The 18,029-nt window shown below is 34.6% G+C and overlaps 1 protein-coding gene across 2 annotated transcripts; it reads right to left on the bottom strand.

Annotated features, from left to right (window-relative positions):
* Positions 1-1,506: 1,506 nt before the first annotated feature.
* dimm (class A basic helix-loop-helix protein 15-like) lies at positions 1,507-13,275 on the bottom strand. 2 transcript variants are annotated; one of them, XM_028318880.1, is made up of 5 exons: positions 13,142-13,275; positions 5,378-5,530; positions 3,904-4,127; positions 3,629-3,768; positions 1,507-3,405 (listed from the first exon to the last, which is right to left on the bottom strand). In XM_028318880.1, exons 2-5 carry the CDS (start codon positions 5,520-5,522, stop codon positions 3,288-3,290), a joined length of 627 nt encoding a protein of 208 aa, XP_028174681.1. In that variant the 5' UTR covers positions 5,523-5,530; positions 13,142-13,275; the 3' UTR covers positions 1,507-3,287. The 2 variants fall into 2 exon arrangements, with proteins under 2 accessions (XP_028174681.1, XP_028174680.1); XM_028318879.1 differs by lacking the exon at positions 13,142-13,275 and adding an exon at positions 12,906-13,113.
* Between the last annotated feature and the right edge of the window lie 4,754 nt (positions 13,276-18,029).

The following is an 18,029-nucleotide window of genomic DNA, read 5'->3' as shown; positions in this document are numbered from 1 at the left end:
TAATAGTTTTTAATTTAAAGAAACAGAACCAGGACTTTTTAGGAATCGTATTTTTGAACACGAAGTCCATGGAATTTGAATATTATCAATAAAAAATTGTTACAATAATATTTGTAATTAAAAAAACATGTTTTTTGTTAAATAACACCTATACAAAATAATATTTCTCTAAAAGTAGGTTTTACTAGCTCTTAGAAAAAAATCGATAGATAAATTGCTATGGTTTAGTTAGACATCTCTATAACTTTCAAACTCGAAACGTCATACGAATCATCTTAGGTGAAAAAGACTATAAGTGAGCTACTTTTTAGGGTTCCGTGGCCAAATGGCAAAAAACGGAACCCTAATAGATTCGTCATGTCTGTGTTTTTTTATGACGATTTATTAGAAAAGAGGCGCTTCATAGATTCCGCACACAGGCGCTGCCGGTGGTTGGCGCGGCCCTGCCTGTGCTACTACCGAGCACTACTTGCGAAGTAGAGATGCTGCTAATAAGTGGAGTCCTACCTAAGTAGTTACTTAGTTGTCGTCAGCAGTTGCCATCCACCAGAAACATTTTTCCAGGGGCAAATATGTTGCCAAATACATTTTCATAATATTACTAGTTTTCCGCCCGCATCTTCGCCCGGGGTTTTCCTTCCTTTTTAAAAAAAGTTTTTTTTTATTATAATTTTATTTTACACTTTTTAGTTGTAACTATCTCAATATCTGGGCCTGGTCATCATTTAAGTGCTCGGGAAGTCGAATTCAACGAACCCAAACTAGATAAGTTTCCGCCGTTTCGTTTAGGAGTTCCTATGGCCACCTCCTGACTCCATCATCAGACCCGCTCAATGGTACCATAATATTGCATTGTCATCGTACTTACATAAGTATACCAAATTTCAGCTCAATCGGTTGAGGAGAACTGGTCTTAAATTCAGTTGCAAGATTTGTCCCACACATACTAACAAGTGAAGTCAATATAAAGCTTGTAAAAAAGAATTGGTAAAATCTGTCCAGGCGTTGTTGAGTTTTATTAAGCGCTTATCAACACATTTTGCATTTTTATATTATGTATAGACTTACCTAAAAACAAGTCGGTCAGGCGAGACTGTTTCCAACGCTTAATTATTTGATCTAATAATTAATTATACCTACCTTTAGAGAAAAGACAACCAAACTTACTCACCAACCCCACCAAGGATATTGTGCGGGGATCGAACCCGTGACCTCTGGCGTAGTAACAACCAGTAGGTAGGTAATCTTTTTAAACTCATTTAATAAAAACAACGTTTAAATTGCACATTATTTATATTTTGTTATACTTAAATAACAGGAACGATAACATCAATAAAATTCTAATAACATCCACATTGTAATTGAATAATATCTGAATTATTTGAATTCCTACTTATTAGATTTCTTATTTTATTCTACAAAATAAGTAATTGGGTATCACTTCAATTATAAACAATCTGTTACTATAAGGGAGGGTCCAAAGTTATTTTCATTATTTCTTCCTCATAAAATGTCTTACTATTGTTCTAATCACACGTATGCTGTACCTCTAGCATGAACAGCTTTCGTCTTCGAATCGTTTGCGTACTCGATAAAATTCGATACTCAGTCTTCGAATTAAACAATAACGTGACAATTTTGATTCTCAAAATAAGTTTCGTGCAACCACATCTCATATTAAGTTCACTTTACGACACGTTCACAAGGGCGCTGTTGTAGTTTTCTTACTAAATCTTTTGATGGCGATTCGAGTACGCAAACGATTTGAACTCGAAAGTTTTTCGTGCTAGCCGTACTGTACTACTTTTTAAACTTTCTTAAACCATTTTAATAACTTGACTTATGATGTTTGTTTGAGATAGTAGACACAAACTACGTAATAAGTACAATAATGACCATGTACTACTTAAATAACAAACACATTTAGTTATTTAAGTTTTGCAATTCGAAAAATGTTTTATTTGAACCTCATTAGTTTTAACTTATGATGATAACGAAATGTGATGCAAAATCATGGACAGGAGGATATGAAACTTATTACAGTTTCCATTTTAATTAAAATAACACTTTAATGACCTTAGTAATAGACTGTAACAAAAAATAATAAATGTCCATTTAAATCTTACGAAGGGGTAACTCAAACTTTCAAACTATGATTTTTTTAAATACCTACTACAAACTACACTGCCTAAAATATTTATGGTAACTATAAATTGAGATTTACTTAGTATTTGTATCAACATAACTTTCGTGACTTAATTTTATGAGTTAGGAATTGTCACACAATCGCTTTGATGATCAGTTTCTTTTAATTGACGATTAATAAGAAAATTACCCATTGATATCTTTTAATTCCAACATAAAAAGTAGTAAGATACCTAAGTCATAGTACAAAAAATCTTATTTACAAAACAATTCTATAAAAGTAGTTTATAATAATCAAGATAGCTATTGAAAGAATTGACGGATCAGGAAAAAATATGCAGATATCTTTATTAGATACCTAAGTACCTTTGGCCTTAGAATAATAATACAAAAAAAAATCTAAGGTAGTTTTATAGATAAGCTAGAAGATTATTTCGTAAAGAGCCCTGGATGATTCGAGGGATTTTTTTCAATGTAGGTATGAGAAATTATATTTAGATGGATAAAAAGACAAAAATATCAATAAGTAAGTCTAGTTTTTGATCATTATCAGTTATGTATTTTGTCATTTTTTTATACCGAGATGAATGCGTATTTTTTTAGTCAAATGGGCAGTACTATATCATTACTTCAACCAAAACGACAAAAAAGAATGACACGAGCCGAAAAAATAATAATTTAAAAGGGACTAGTTCTTAAATAAACTAAAAATAAGTAGGTGCCTAGCTCTACTTCACGACAGATTCATTATAAATGGCCAGGAGACGTACTGGTGTAAGTACAGGAATTTGAAATAGGTAGGTTCATGGACTGACTTTAATTGACTGAAAGGATTGACTTTAATTGAAACATTATTGAAATGCCTTATTCATTCCTGATACAACTTGATGCCAATTATCTTCTATTCTAATAAATTACAATTTTCTTACATGAGCAATGAATTTGATCCTAAATGTTGGAATGATGTAAGAAAAGGCAAGAGAAGTATCAGTACTTATGCCTGCAAAGGCAAAGTGTATGTTTCGTACGGCTCCTGCTGCTGCCTTCTTAGGCAGTTACTGCTGGTTGCGGTCGCGGCGCATCCTTTCCCGGTCGCACACTGCGCAGGAGTCGATGCGGACGCGCTCTTCGCCAACACGCTGTCAGAGGCTGTCTTGCTCCGGCGTTTCTACGAGATCTTCATCATCAGAACTGTTGTTATTATTACTTTCACGCATCATCATGAATACTGGTTCGACGTTCTCATCATCGGCCGTGAATCTGGAATTTGAAAAAAGTAATGGTTTAGTTTCATCTAATAAACTCGTCCTAAAATGCGGTTAAAATATTAAATCGAAATACTTGTCATACATGTAATCCATAAAGAATTCTGGCTGGACTCAGTTTTCAGAGAATTTGAAAACCTCATAAATTTTAACTGAACATTTTCTTACAGTAGGTAGCTCTTAGTTAAGTAATAGTCTTTCTTTCTTTCTTTACTCACCGATAGCGAGGTTCTTCGCCTCTCATCGAGCACACGGCGTTCGTGAGCGCTTTCACATAATTTTTGGCAAGAGTTAGGGTTTCTATTTTGGACAAGCTTCGGTTGTCCTTTTTAACATGAGGTATAACACGCCGTAGATCCTGTAAATTAAAAAAAACCTTACAAAAGTGTGGCAGCGTTGACAAAAATGTATAGTCTATATTAGATGATTTCAATTTCGCACTGTATAATTTAACACAATATTATTATGTGAACTTGTTTTTGTACATAGGTACCTCAAATGCACGATTCAGGGAATGCATTCGCATGCGTTCGCGCTCGTTGCTCTCGAGGCGGCGAATGTTCCGCTCGCGAGCGGACACAGTGCAGCGGCGGCGACGACCAGGGCCGGTGCTGCTAGTGGCTGGAGCCGTACTGGCGGCGCTGCGCCGGCTGCGGGTGACGTGCCGCGGCGACTCCTCGCTGTTGCTACTGCTCGCTGCAGGACTGCCGCAGAAATCTGCAATAGGGAATATACAAGGTTTTTTATTTCTCATATTTCAGTAGTTAAATCATTATCAAATCATTCAGTGCTTTTCTGTAATAAAGTTCTCAAAATATACCTACCTAAGATATCTAGACATGAGAAATCTCGTGACGTCCGATATACAATGGTCGCTCCCTTTTTATAAAAAAGAGATTTTCAACGACTGTAAAAAGTGTTTTAAAAACGAAATATTTTAAAACGTAGGCAACTGAAATTTAGGTCAGAGCCAATGAGGCATCAGATCTAGGTAAAATCGAATAAATGAATAAAATATTGCACATTGCCGGCAAACGTTAACTTCAATCAAAATGTACTGGGTGTAAACAAAACAACATAAGATCCGCAAAAACTTGACTAAGTAAGTAAAAACGTACCTACATTCAAAGTAGTAAAACACATTCACTAAGTAAAAAAATCGCTGAATTGTTGCAGTTGCGGACAGAGCATGCTTATTACATTGAGGACTGAAAAAAGAAACAAATAAAAGCTTTGGGCTTTCAGTTTGAAGAAAAACCCAATTTAATGTCGAATCGCCACAGCCTCTGAGTGTACTGTAATTTTTGGTCAACTCTGTCACACCCTGTGCGCTGAATTCAGTTCGTTAAGTTCTTAACGAGTCGTTAGTAACACTAAAAGTTCGATAGTCGTCATTCTCAGCATCTTCGTCACGAATCTTAAGCAACGAGGGACCGCTCACGACGCGAAGCGAGAACGGAGCGTTTAATTTTATGCAACAAGTTGCTGCTTCGAAACCGCGGTTACGTGACGTGAGAGCACGCTTGATAAACCATTTTTGCGTAAGCGCGAGTGCAGACAGACTAATCGATTAGGCGCACGGCTATGGACGATTTGTAATGCCCTTATCTGCTTCGTGCTTTAAGATGATTTTAAATAATAATAACTATTTTTAATCACGTTCGGCACGAGTTGGTTTGGATATGAATGAAGTTTACTGCTAGATAACATTTTACACAATAAGAGATTCATCATTTTAATTACAGAGCGAATGCATACATGAGATACCTACTTAAATTCATCATATAATGAATGTCTCGGCTTATAAACTTTTGGTGGCAGAAAGTATTTTGTTTTACCTACGTCATTATCAACTTATAAATGATTATTTTTTATTTTTGGATTTTCCATACCTATTGTAAATCTTTCCCTATACCTCTACATTCAACAACGGCTTCAAAAGAAACGAAGTTTCTTGCTCTACTTACCTCCAGCATTTTCTATTTTCACATCCACGTCAACGTCAACCTTGTTAACGTAGTATTCTGAGGGCTCGTCGTAATATAGCATTAACTTCCCCGGAGATTCAGCTTCTGACCCCCCACCGCCTTCAGCACTGGCCCACTGAGGCATTTTCTGATCTGAAAACAAAAAAATATCTTATTCACAGTTCACATTAAAATACCCGTTTCAGGACGCGTTAATGTGTTGCATCGAAACACTGGTATCTTCAGAATAAATAGGACAGTATGAGCCATGTCAGACACAACAAAATTAGAGGAAAGGAGGAAGCAGCATCAAATAAGTATTTTGCGAGTATTAAATGAAGAAAAATCATCCATGTTTTGTCTTGAGTTCGCTCACAAAACGTCTCTACATGAAAAGTTTTCCAAATCTATTAATTAATAGTTTATGAAAATAAATTATAAATGAATCTAAGTACCTATGATCAAGTATAGCTGGTAGCACAAATTGTTTCAAAATCATTAACACTACTTGCCTAACCAGTCGGTGCGGTATAATTTGTAATTAACTTTTACTTCATAGTTGAGCAGAAAGGCAGAAATAGAACACTGCACCAGTGACAATTTAAAATCAAAGCTACTTTGTTGTAGCAACTTCAATTTAGAGAAATCGAGTTGATCCCAAGTAAAAACTGTACTTAGAGGTAAATAAATAGATGAGAAGTACTTATATCTAGACGAATCGTTAAAACATAAATGTAGAGTGAGAGATCCTGACATTTTATGCTGGAAAAGTGGTAATAATAGTTTTTTTTACTTATCCATTATATGGGTTATTTACTGTTTACTTTTCACATACTAGGTTATATCAATGGCAAGTCCTTAAATAATTGTGGGATGTAATGTTTATATCTTTTACAGGCAGTAATTTCTATCGAAAATAATTAAATAATGTAGTTACCAAAAGTTACTTAACTAGGTACTTAAGATTGTGAGATAGAAGTCTTTTTTACTCTCGATTCAGGGATAATCAACTACTAAACCCGTAGAAATAAATAAAATACTGAGTACGTACTTAAAAACTTAATGCACATTATCTTTTCGATTACCTTGATCTTCAAACATTTCAAAATGCATAGGTATATTTTAACTTCACTTGAAAACCGTATAAAAATCGTTACATTAAAATTAAAATTCATGGTTAAAACAACATGTGATGAATTTAACGTTAGTTTGATAGGCGTGTCGGGAAACTAATGAAATACGTAGACCTGAACAAACCGTGTTTTATACTTTTCAGGAGTAATACCGAATGTTATTATTCAATATTTTATTACTTACCTACATTTGAATTAGCTGATGTTGCATTTTAGTTAACAACAACTGCGTGAAAATGCAACGATCAATATTACTATATTAGCAGTTACACATGCTGAAATCAAGTGTATTACCTATTTTATTCCTAATAACAACAACACTACAAATTATAATTTAGTATGTAATCAATATGTAATATGTAGTTTGACTAATTAATTACGTTGCTTCCCAAGCCTACCAAATAAATAGCATTTAATTATATTACTAAATCAGTTAAAAACATGTCTTCTTTAATTGTTGTAACTAACATGTACGAGTAACTAAGATAATAGAGTTGAAACTTGGGCGCCATTGGGTCGGCAAGTGACAGCGGCGGGCGCCCACTCGGCGCTCCCTGCCGCTCACTTATGAATCCGTCTCAATATTTAATATAGCCCTTGTGATGAGCTCTAACAAACAATTAACATCAATTTAGGCCATCAACGATAAAATGTTTTCAAAGCTACGAATATCCTGAAAGCTTCGGAGCCATACTACGACACTTATCACGCACGGATAAAGTGCTACAGCCACTTGCCACGTCACCGTATTCGTAGCACGCGTTGCTACGAATGATGAAACTCGAATTACAAAATTAGATAGGTACTTAATTGTTAAGATAACCTGCTGTTAACAACAACCTGCTCAAATGAAAATGCATTCTAATATAATCGTATGTAAGTCTGTAAGTCTTCGCCAAACGTCGTTTTGTTTTGATTAAAACAAAAGTACAAAAAAATATTGTTGCATTTTCAACAAATCAAATGAGGAACTAATTTATGTAGTCAAAAATGTCGTGAAATTAACAAAACCGTGTTTGTGCCCAACAACCGAGTGCAACTGTTGTAAGTGGGCCAGCCCGCACGTGTTTAATTATTCATTTTCGCGCAGGACTCCGCCTTAGCATTCAGTGTGCAATGTCGCCGGTTTCGAGTCTGGCAGTTTCTATTAGGATCATTTATAAAACATTTTGTTACTTAGTCTTACTTGTATAAATCCAAGAAAATAAGTTTGTTATGTAAAAGTTATAGATCTCATCATCATCATCATCATCATTTCAGCCATAGGACGTCCACTGCTGAACATAGGCCTCCCCCAATGTTTTCCATGTTGATCGATTGGTAACGGCTCTTTCTCGGAAAAAAGAAAACCCAAACTCCGAAGAAGGAAATAAATCTTAAAAACGTAGCTTTTGTTTGTATACCAAAATAGTAATAATTTAGGAACTCTGACATGATGAATACTACGACATTTCAGAATTTTAGTTTATATGTATGCCTGAAGCAAATATTAGTTCGACTAGTTTGCACGTGCTGAAATGTCAGCCGTGAATTACAACATCAAGTAATTTGAAATTGGTAATGCTGTACTCGTATTAGGCCTAAAACAATCTTTATCAAATGATTGATTTAAGTGCATATGCAAATAACATATCGCGTTTAATGCACGAGCTCTACTGTCGAATTCATTACCGTCATCCCACACTCAGAGTCAGCACATCAGTCACCCGACTGGATAATAAATAGTACTTACATAACTATTCGATTATGTATTATCTAAAAGTAGTAAAGGTACACCGGACATAATCATCCTCATCAGGTAATTTAGCCTCCACTGCAGGAGTACCTCCTTCTCTAAACTAGAAGCAAATGGAAAACTTTCCCTACACTGCAGAATAAGTAGGTACTTTCATCTTGTCGTATATTTGGTCTATACCACTATGATTAACTGGATTTGATCACCCAGGTGATCAAAGACCCTCAAGTTCGCCTTTTACGACCCACGGTAGAGTCAAGTGTGAGAGTGGTCCAATATCTACTCCACAACCAGAATTTATTATTATTCATATTATATTCGTAAAATAAGCACCTGTGTTTTTCTTTTTCCGGATGTTTTGTAGAGCGGTTTGGTTAACGTCATAGACTTTCGCGCATTTATCGCGGGTAGCGTGCTTGGCGCACGTGTGTTCGGATTAAATCACTTTTGTTTGTTGACAAGTTCGTTGTAACCTAATAAGAAATCTTAATAACGTATAAGAGAGACGCCTTTTAGTCTCTGTCAGTAGTTCCAAAATTTTAAAAATACTTTATTATAACACTGTATTGGTCATTTAAATGAGTGAATAAAAATGTTCACATCATGATAAGCTTAAAATAATATCCTGTAATAATCTAAGAAGACAATGAACATACATTTAAAGAAGGCAGTTAAATCCAATTGAGCCCGTATAACCCTGCAATGTAGTGTGAAAGTGCTGTATAAATTGATACCATATTATCACCATATTTTTAAACTTCAATAATACTTCGTCCAAGAAGAGCCAAGGCAAGGCTAAACGGCTTTCAATAACAATAAAATTATTCCAATGCAGACTTGATGGTTTTAAAAAAAGCAATATACTTAATAAGTATTTGCGTTCGTTGATTTACGTCAGTTTCAGCTCTACACCTGTTTTAATATAATTACATTACAATGTACGCTTTATTGTGCTGTGGTGTATCGTAAGTATAATATACATGTACATACCTTCAAAGTAAATATTTAAAGCATAAATAGGTATTGCGTCGGACGTTTATCTCTACTTTTTATTTGTATTTTGGAATTAAATTCGTATATACCTACCTATTTTGTAAGTACTTGCATATTGGTTTTATTATTTTCAAGTAAGTACTTGCGGTGCAAATAATATTAGCCAAGGTGATCTGTGAAACTACTATAAATATGAATTTATAAGGCATTAACTTTATAAATCCTTATACATTTTGGAGAATACTTAGTGTAAGTTTAAATAAGTATTAAATAAGAAACTACAGGCTACCTTCGAAGGTTAGACTACTACTGATTTGACCAATGGGCAGTTTGGTTTTAATTTTATGCAAGTTGCTACAGTGACATTGAACGCTATATCAACAGGTTTACAATCGCGATCATACATTGACATTTGCGTGACATTTCCAGCGGTAATGTCAGTAGCGCCGCGTCACGCAAGTTTTGTGCGTCCGCGCACAACGCACGGATATTGCTACGTCACTTGTACAAGTATCGAAGTTACGATGCCTAAGCAAGATATCACCCGTCTCTATCACTCGGTAAAGGCCTAACAGAGATGCTGTGGCATATTAAGCTCAACTTAAGCCTGGTGAGAGGATTTGGGCTGGACGGTGTGGCCTTCATACGAGCACTTTCACCTTGCCTGCGACTGTTACCCCACTTACGTTTATCGCTCCTATTGTTGCTCTTATTATTGCATAAATTTATCATTTTACGATACAAGTTTTAATGGCCTTGTGAATAGGAGATGATTCAGAACTATCAGTTTTATTGGTTCTTGCTGCTACGTACGCGGATGAGGTTCTTGCTTAGATAGAGCTGAATAGCAAGATAATTACTGGCATTATGTAGAAAGCTAAGAAACTTACTTTAATAAGAATATGTAGATATTTTAGCCTAATAATGTTTATTACATCTGATTATCTAATTTGGCGAGTTGCTTTATCTATTCATATATTCTGACAAAGAATGTTTAAGTGAAAGTTGTTCTTATTAGTGACTATGTATTCTTACGATATGCGGTGCCCGTACGCATGTGAATGTATGGACGTGAGTATCAATGTGCTATAATTTAAGTACACGCAAGCTGTTTTGAATGTCGCTGACAATACTTAGGTATCAGCTGGGTAAACATTAAACAATTCGATTTAATTGTGGCCGTCCGTTTGGTTTGTGCTCAAAGGTTCTGCATTAACCACGTTTGTGTGATTTTTATAAGATATTTAGACCAATAAATCATGAGAACTAATGTTAATCATTAAATTATCATGTACAGTCAAAGATTCACTGGCTTAGTTAGAATTATCATGAATCGGTATTGCTTGTTTGAGCTACCCAGTTACCTAGATTACCTTTATGTAGGTAGATGTAGTGAATGCAGTATTGAACCTGTTTCCAGGAAAACTGGGCGAGCTCAGTGCAAAGCTCCCCGGGATGCCCGGGAGCTGTAAACGCATCCTGGAATTTACACCCGCAACGTTTTGCAGAATTGTTGATACTTTCAATATGGAAACTCTATTTCTACTCTGTTGACCCAATTTTGTTGTAAAATGTAACATGTAGTCTTTATGAATGCTAAATGTAGGCACTATGCTATTTATAATTTATTTGGAACTAAATCTTCTATCGACCTCCATCACAGCGATCTAAGATAGAACGCTACTCTATCTTATTGACTTACTTAGTATAAATCTCATCACACGAGGCCTAAGCCCAGTTTAAAGGTTTATTTTCATAATAAATAAACATAATTTTGTTGTCTTAGACAAGTAAATTCAATATAACTATTAAATTGTACATATTTTTTATCGACTCTACATTTGACATTGCAATTAATTTCACTTAGTAAACTCTAATCGCACTATTAATACAAGTGTAAACTTGCCTGATAGATGGAGCTTAAAAACTGGTTTGACACTATTCTACTTCATTAATAACTACTTTTATTAAGATACTTTAAACTTAATATTTTTCTTACACGTTTTTTGTATCTAAGCATGTAATCGTGAAACGTTAATAATAGTTATTCTTTTTATTCATTTATTACATTTTATTATGTTTAAACGTGTGTCATAAACTAATGTTCAATTTGGTATTTGTCGGTGGTTATTTAAAAATAAATTTGAGTACCTAACTCCGTTTTTCTTTAATTTTCACACGTAGTGCAAAGAAAAAGAAAAAGAAGATCAATAATACAACTGCAAGGACAATGAATGATTCGCTGTGCAACTATTAGTGACAAGTTACTTTATGTGTCTTGGGTATTTTCGAACATCTTATCATAAGATTATTTTTTCCCCTGACAACTGATTTACTTTAAATAAATGTAGTAATAACCCATCCATTTCAAAAGTATTTTAAATCTACCGCAGAATACGAGCTACATTTATATTGAAAGTGAAGGTTTGACTTTCGCTGACGTTCTCAACACTATTCGTCGTCGGTTTGTTTTTTTACAATCCATTTAAGCACTTTCTATAACTAACGATAGCACCATTGATTTAAAATAGGTCGCTATTTTGAATTCGTTTTATATTTTGTTCATTCGCCAGCTATATAACAGTTACATAAAATCTTGTAAAAACTTAAAAATAAACCGTACCTAACAGTCATATACATTAATAATTGTAGAGATATACTGTAAATACTCTTCAGTATTTTATTTTAAACTCTATATTTTAAGTTGTTAGTAGAATAAGGTGTAAGTACCTACTATGTACCTACCTATTTACTTTTTATTTTGTATAACATTCTACCATTTAGATCAGCTAGCACTAGATTCTAAGATAGGCCGCGATTGGTTATTAGGAATACATTATTGTATAACCAAAAGTGGCCGCGACCTGACTACTTATCTACAAAACAATAATAAATGATAATGAGTATTAATGAGCGTAAGGACTTCCTGCCCATAATACCCGCTTAATGAAGTTCAAAGTTATAAAATACCAATTATTGTATTCCAGCCTTCATAATAGTAGTTTCAGTTCAAACCTCCTTCCAACCTAAGCCTAGTTAAGTATGTAGATGTAAAACGGATTACAGCTACAGAATTAGCTCTACAATTGGAATCCTAAATGTCATCAATATGACAGTATCAGATGATTAGGGTTCCAATCGTAGAGTTATTTATGAAAGTCTAAAAACCTTTATACTTATTGGTTCATTGGGTTATGAGGGATTATAAGACGCTTGTGAACTATTAGGTACAACATTGTAGTTGTCTCATAGAGAAAACAACGAAGATTATCGCCTTTATTAACAAACAAAATGTTTTCGAATGTGAAAATAATATTTATCATTAAAAACTTGTTATACATAAACTTGGTTGTCTACCAATATACTCGCGAGCAAATTGTATTGATTTATTGCATGCATTTTAAAAAGTGATAACATTTATCGCTCCATTCTTTGGTATCGATGTTTGACTTTGTAAATATCAGCGAACTTAGTACGAATTTGTTGTTCACATGAACTATTATTAAACAATTACATACTATTATACAATGATTACAACATGCGAGTTGGATGAATTTATAAACATTTAATCAATAGATATTTTTAATACCAGGCATTTTAAAAGTTTAATGTTTAAAATTACACATTTAGAGAGTTAAGTATTTATAATTTGCAAGGACTTACTTACCTAATCCTATATTGGTCATTGAGAATCTCCAGCATCAATCCTTCCACCTCTCACAACAAGATTAACACATTTTCTCACACTTATCATTAATTAAGTTACTCAAATAAATAAAACTTAATAAATCACCCAATTATATTTTAAAGTACAATTTGCCAAAGAATTTGCCTTTCACTTAGCATTCGGAACTGACACGTAGATCGAGTTAAATTAAATTCGGGTTGTGTAGCAGAACTTACCTGGCAATGCTACAATGTTGCAAGCCGAAATTCACAGTGTAATCATAGTTTATGAAATTTGTGGTAGTTGATGATTATTTTTCGGGTCGTGTTGGGTTCGGATGGCAGCGCCGAGCGCTTGCACTCGCGGCGACCACTCGGCTCGGAGTGAGGCTGGCGCGATTACCGTCGAGCCCTCGCGAGGCTGTGCTTTGTTTTCCATGAAAAACAAATACAAACAGCTTAGTTACTGAAGCCGCGGCAATTTTCAGTGCTGAAGACTTCAGGTGTAAATTGTGATCTATTCTGATTTTGTTATATTTTATTATGATAGAGTCCATAACTCTATCTTAAAATAAATAGTCACTTTCATTAAGCTTTGGATTATTGTGATATACACTCAACATCAAATAAACCGCACCTTCCGCGACGCGAACTTTAAAGATTTTCTTCTGACACAATTATGGTACCCCAACAATATTGGTGTTATTTGAAAGCCCAATAAATATCCTTAAAGAAAAATACATTTCATTTCTAAATAAATGATTAACATCTATACTTATAATAAATCTGTAGAGAGGTCAATTCTGTACATGAAATATATTTTCAAAATAACTATCAGGTGGTGATTAGTGATCGATACTGATGCCAAAAATGCAATCAGTAAAATTTTTGTCTGTCTGTCTGTCTGTCTGTCTGTCTGTCTGTATGTTCCTTATAGAAACAAAAACTACTCGACGGATTTTAACGAAACTTGGTACAATTATTCTTCATACTCCTGGGCAGGTTATAGGATACTTAGGAATTCCCACGGGACCGGGCATTAGCGGGAAAATCCTTTTGTATGAAAAATCTAAACCGCTTAAGTTAGACGCTTGAAATTTGGCAAGCAGGTACCTTAGTAAACTTAAAGCTTAGTTATAACAGGATATTGCAAAATTCCTACGGGAACGGGAATTAGCGAGAAAAAACATTTGTATGAAAAAATCTAAGCCACGTAAGATAGACGCTTGAAATTTGGCATGCAGGTACCTTAGTAAATTTAAAGCTTAGTTACAACAGGATATTGCGAAATTCTCACGGGAAAGGGAGTTAGCGGGAAAAAACATTTGATGAAAAAATCTAAACCGCGTAAGTTAGACGCTTAAAATTTGGCATGCAGGTACCTTAGTAAACTTAAAGCTTAGTTACAACAGGATATTGCAAAATTCCCACGGGAACTGGAATTAGCGGGAAATTGCTTTTGTATGACTGACTCACTGACATACCCACGCACAGCCTAAACGGCTAAACGTAGGCACTTGAAATTTATAAGGGATGTAGCTTAGGTACCGTAGAGGTGCACTAAGAAAGGATTCCCGAAATTCCCACAGGAACAGGAATTACCGGGAAAATCCTTTTGTATGAAAAATCTAAACCGCTTAAGTTAGACGCTTGAAATTTGGCATGCAGGTCCCTTAGTAAACTTAAAGCTTAGTTACAACAGGATATTGCGAAATTCCAACGGGAACGGGAGTTAGCGGGAAAAAACATTTGTATGAAAAAATCTAAACCGCGTAAGATAGATGAAGGGGGTAAAACGGGATCCACGCGTACGAAGTCGCGGGCGGCCGCTAGTATACCATAAATGTGACTTGAAAATAGACCTCACTTTGGGCTCACCTCTGGGATCAATTAGACCAATTTTTATGGTTACAAAACCAAATAAAGATCTCACGTGTCCTCTTTAACAGATGGATAGCGATTAATCCCAACTTAACAGTTTTATAGTCATAAAAAATGGCTATAGCGTAACTACCTATTTTTTGAAGAAGTGACTCTGGATCCTTGTAAAGACACATTTTTGGGGTAAAAGCCTTTCCTTTAATGAAATGAAGTTTAGAAGGGGATTGCATACGATTGCATTGGGGATGCATACGTTTGATAAGTGCTTGTCGCGGGAGGTGCGATTTATTTGATGCCGAGTGTATGTAATTGTACATATTTTTTATTTTACACTCGGCTGTTATAAATTCATGGTCTTTAAATTTTAACTCTCTGAGAGTTATATCCTTATATCTATATTCACATCAAAGGGGATTACGTTCATCAAAATTATTTCAAGATTATAATTTTAATTGTTACATAGCAATAACATAAAACGTTTTATTAATTACGCAAATAGCAGATGTCGTATAGTTAATAGTAATTTGTTTACTGAAAAATGAGTTATGTAAGAATTACATAATTTATAATTTAGTGCTTAGTAACTTCAGACTCAGAGCTTTCAGATGGGTGCTAAAACTGGAAACTAATAAAATAGGGATCAATTCCAATGCAAAAAATTCTCGGTAAATTGAGAAGCCTCTTCGCATAATTTTTATTACTTTCCTATGCTTCTAGTTCTTGAAAATCCACCAGCAAAACACAGGACTGAGATATGATATCTAGAGGTAATCCTTTCTTTTCATGCCATACTATTGCGTCACAGTTGACCTATAAATAAAGTAACAATCTTGTAAGCGTGGGTTGAATGGATAATATACATATGTGAGATGCGACAATGAGCAAAAATTAGCAAACTATTGTTTGCTTTTAGTTAGACAGTCCTTTGAAAAATACTTGCCTGAAAACAAATGAGGTTTTTGTCAAAAGTTCGGCAAGCAACAGGTACTGCTTGTAGTACGAGTATTATAAGACGCTCTACTACCTGTTGCGTTTAACAACGAAGTAAAGTAGCATTGTAATCCCTCTACAAAAACTCTTATTTCAGGCGACTGTATGGTTTCATAACTTATGGCCTTGTGGACTGAAAAGCTCATACCCAAGGCTTGAATCAAATACGAATCAAGTAACGGTGCAAAAATTGTAAGTTATTCGTACTATGTTTTTATTTATTTTTGACTCAGCGCTGTTGAGTCTTAAACTATGCAAAGCTTGTACCTACTTACTATAGGTACGAATCAACGCTTATAAAATAATTAATTAATAACTTTTTCCATTCATACAACTAGGTACCTACTTAATACAAAATACTCGGACGTCCTCAGAATGAAAAGAACAAAATGTGTGTTTTGTGCGGTAATTGAAACAGCATCCTGTCCTGTTGCATAAGTACGGGACACTCGAACCACCAGGCATGGAGACTGTTAAACTTATCAAATTATGAACGGTAAATTCCTTATTTTTATTGAATTGAAAAGTTTTTCATTTTTGACGTCTTTTAGATTGTAAACAAGCGTATGAAAAAATTTACGAAAGAAATCATAATTTCTTCTATTTCGCGTCTTAAAATAATTACTAATTTCATAATTCATTTATTTGTTATTTGTAATCGATTATATCGGTCGAGCAAGGTTGTGTATTTCATGAAAAAACTATAAATTGAAATACAAAACAGTACAAGTAACCACCTCACGCCTGCATTGTGGCGTAGTGATTAGAAAAAGACTCTATCCTCCTGACCAGAAGCTCATTCATAAGGAAGCAAATGTCAGGACCATCTGGTTGATTAAATAGCATAAAAGAATAGATTTTAGATCATGATCTCTCTGAAAAAGGAACTTTAAACTGAGTAATATTATTTATTTTTCACCCTACTGGTTTTGTTTAACGAACGGCAGCTATCGCAAAATTTATCAATACTACTCTATCGACTGTAAAGGGCTTAACTTTTGAACAGTCTCCCGATAATTTGCTTATCACGCTACAGAAAAAACGTCCATATACATTTAGTGACGTCAAAAGAGTAAATACCAAATTGATCGAACACATTGTCTGTCACCCGTTAACGCCCAGCCGCCCTCTGTACCTACCCACGCGTTAGAGGCGACACGAAGTCGCCATGGATTATGGACGGAAAATATACATTAGGTGTTAGAACATGACCTTGTCAGCTTAGTCTAGGAGCTCGTGGTCCCTCGGGATAGCGATTTTCTTTAAAAGTTGGCAGGTTTATTCGTAGTAGTTAAGTACTTTTTTTAAAATAACCACTACGAGTTTGAATTTTCAAATAAGAGCTCATGCACACTACGTTTTTTCAGGTTTCAGGCGAATTCGACGATTGTTTTACGATCGCGCGTGATCGCGATTGCTTTGCTGGATAGTAACATTGTTTGCTTTAACATCGCGTGCATAGCGCGTTTTAAGTCGTGAAACACGTGTCGACGGCGCCTGAAAAATTCGCGGTGTGCATAGGCCCTTAATTCACACATTGTAAAGCCAAAAAAACCAAGCAACTGAAATGTTAATAAAGGTTTTAAAATAAGTTTTAATTATAAATCCAAAGCTTAAGGACAATAATCTTGATTAATAATAGAATATAATTATCTTCTTCATATTCTATTGTAGGTAAGTAACAAACTAAAATGTTAAGTCTAACTTAACTCCAAAGAGTTTCTAACCATAAAGAAAGAAATATCATTAAGTACTCTGTCAGAGGGTTCACGAGCTCCGAGTCTATACATTAAAGTCTACTCTTAAGAGCCATTTTACATTTTCGTGCGAATTTCTAAGATTTTGGAAGCATGAATTACTATCTTAAGCAACACCCAGAGATTATTTAATAACTGCGAAAGATTGACCTATCTTTCGCAGTTATCCTTGTTGTTGACCATTAATGAAACGGATTTACTAAAACTCTTTTGCTTAATTCACAGTGCCCCATCTCCCACAACCATTTTACGAAAAAATTGCCGCAGACTCATTTTCAAAGTCCTGTATCTATTATTTATGCTCATATAATAAGCTTAAAAATATATAGTAATCATCGGACATATATTCTTGTAGTCCATTAATGAAACAGATTCTTGAATTTCATTACCATTATTGAGTAAAATCTAAAAATAATTTGGCAAATTTGAAGATTAACGTCACATTTTGATCGTGGTTTTTGGTTTAAAAACACAGTATAAACTGCAATAAAAGTATC

Source organism: Ostrinia furnacalis, unplaced genomic scaffold, assembly GCF_004193835.3.
Source record: "Ostrinia furnacalis isolate ACB-3 unplaced genomic scaffold, ASM419383v2 OfSCF7018, whole genome shotgun sequence".
Classification (NCBI taxonomy): Eukaryota; Metazoa; Arthropoda; class Insecta; order Lepidoptera; family Crambidae; genus Ostrinia; species Ostrinia furnacalis.
This window is presented reverse-complemented; position numbering and strand designations above follow the sequence as displayed.

Bases quoted from the DNA above. Each gene is read 5' to 3' on its own strand.
- dimm (XM_028318879.1), bottom strand. The intron at 4,128-5,377 runs GTAAGTAGAGCA...TCCCTATTGCAG, and splicing joins GAAAATAGAAAATGCTGGAG to ATTTCTGCGGCAGTCCTGCA. The intron at 3,406-3,628 runs GTGAGTAAAGAA...TTCAAATTCCAG, and splicing joins GGCGAAGAACCTCGCTATCG to ATTCACGGCCGATGATGAGA.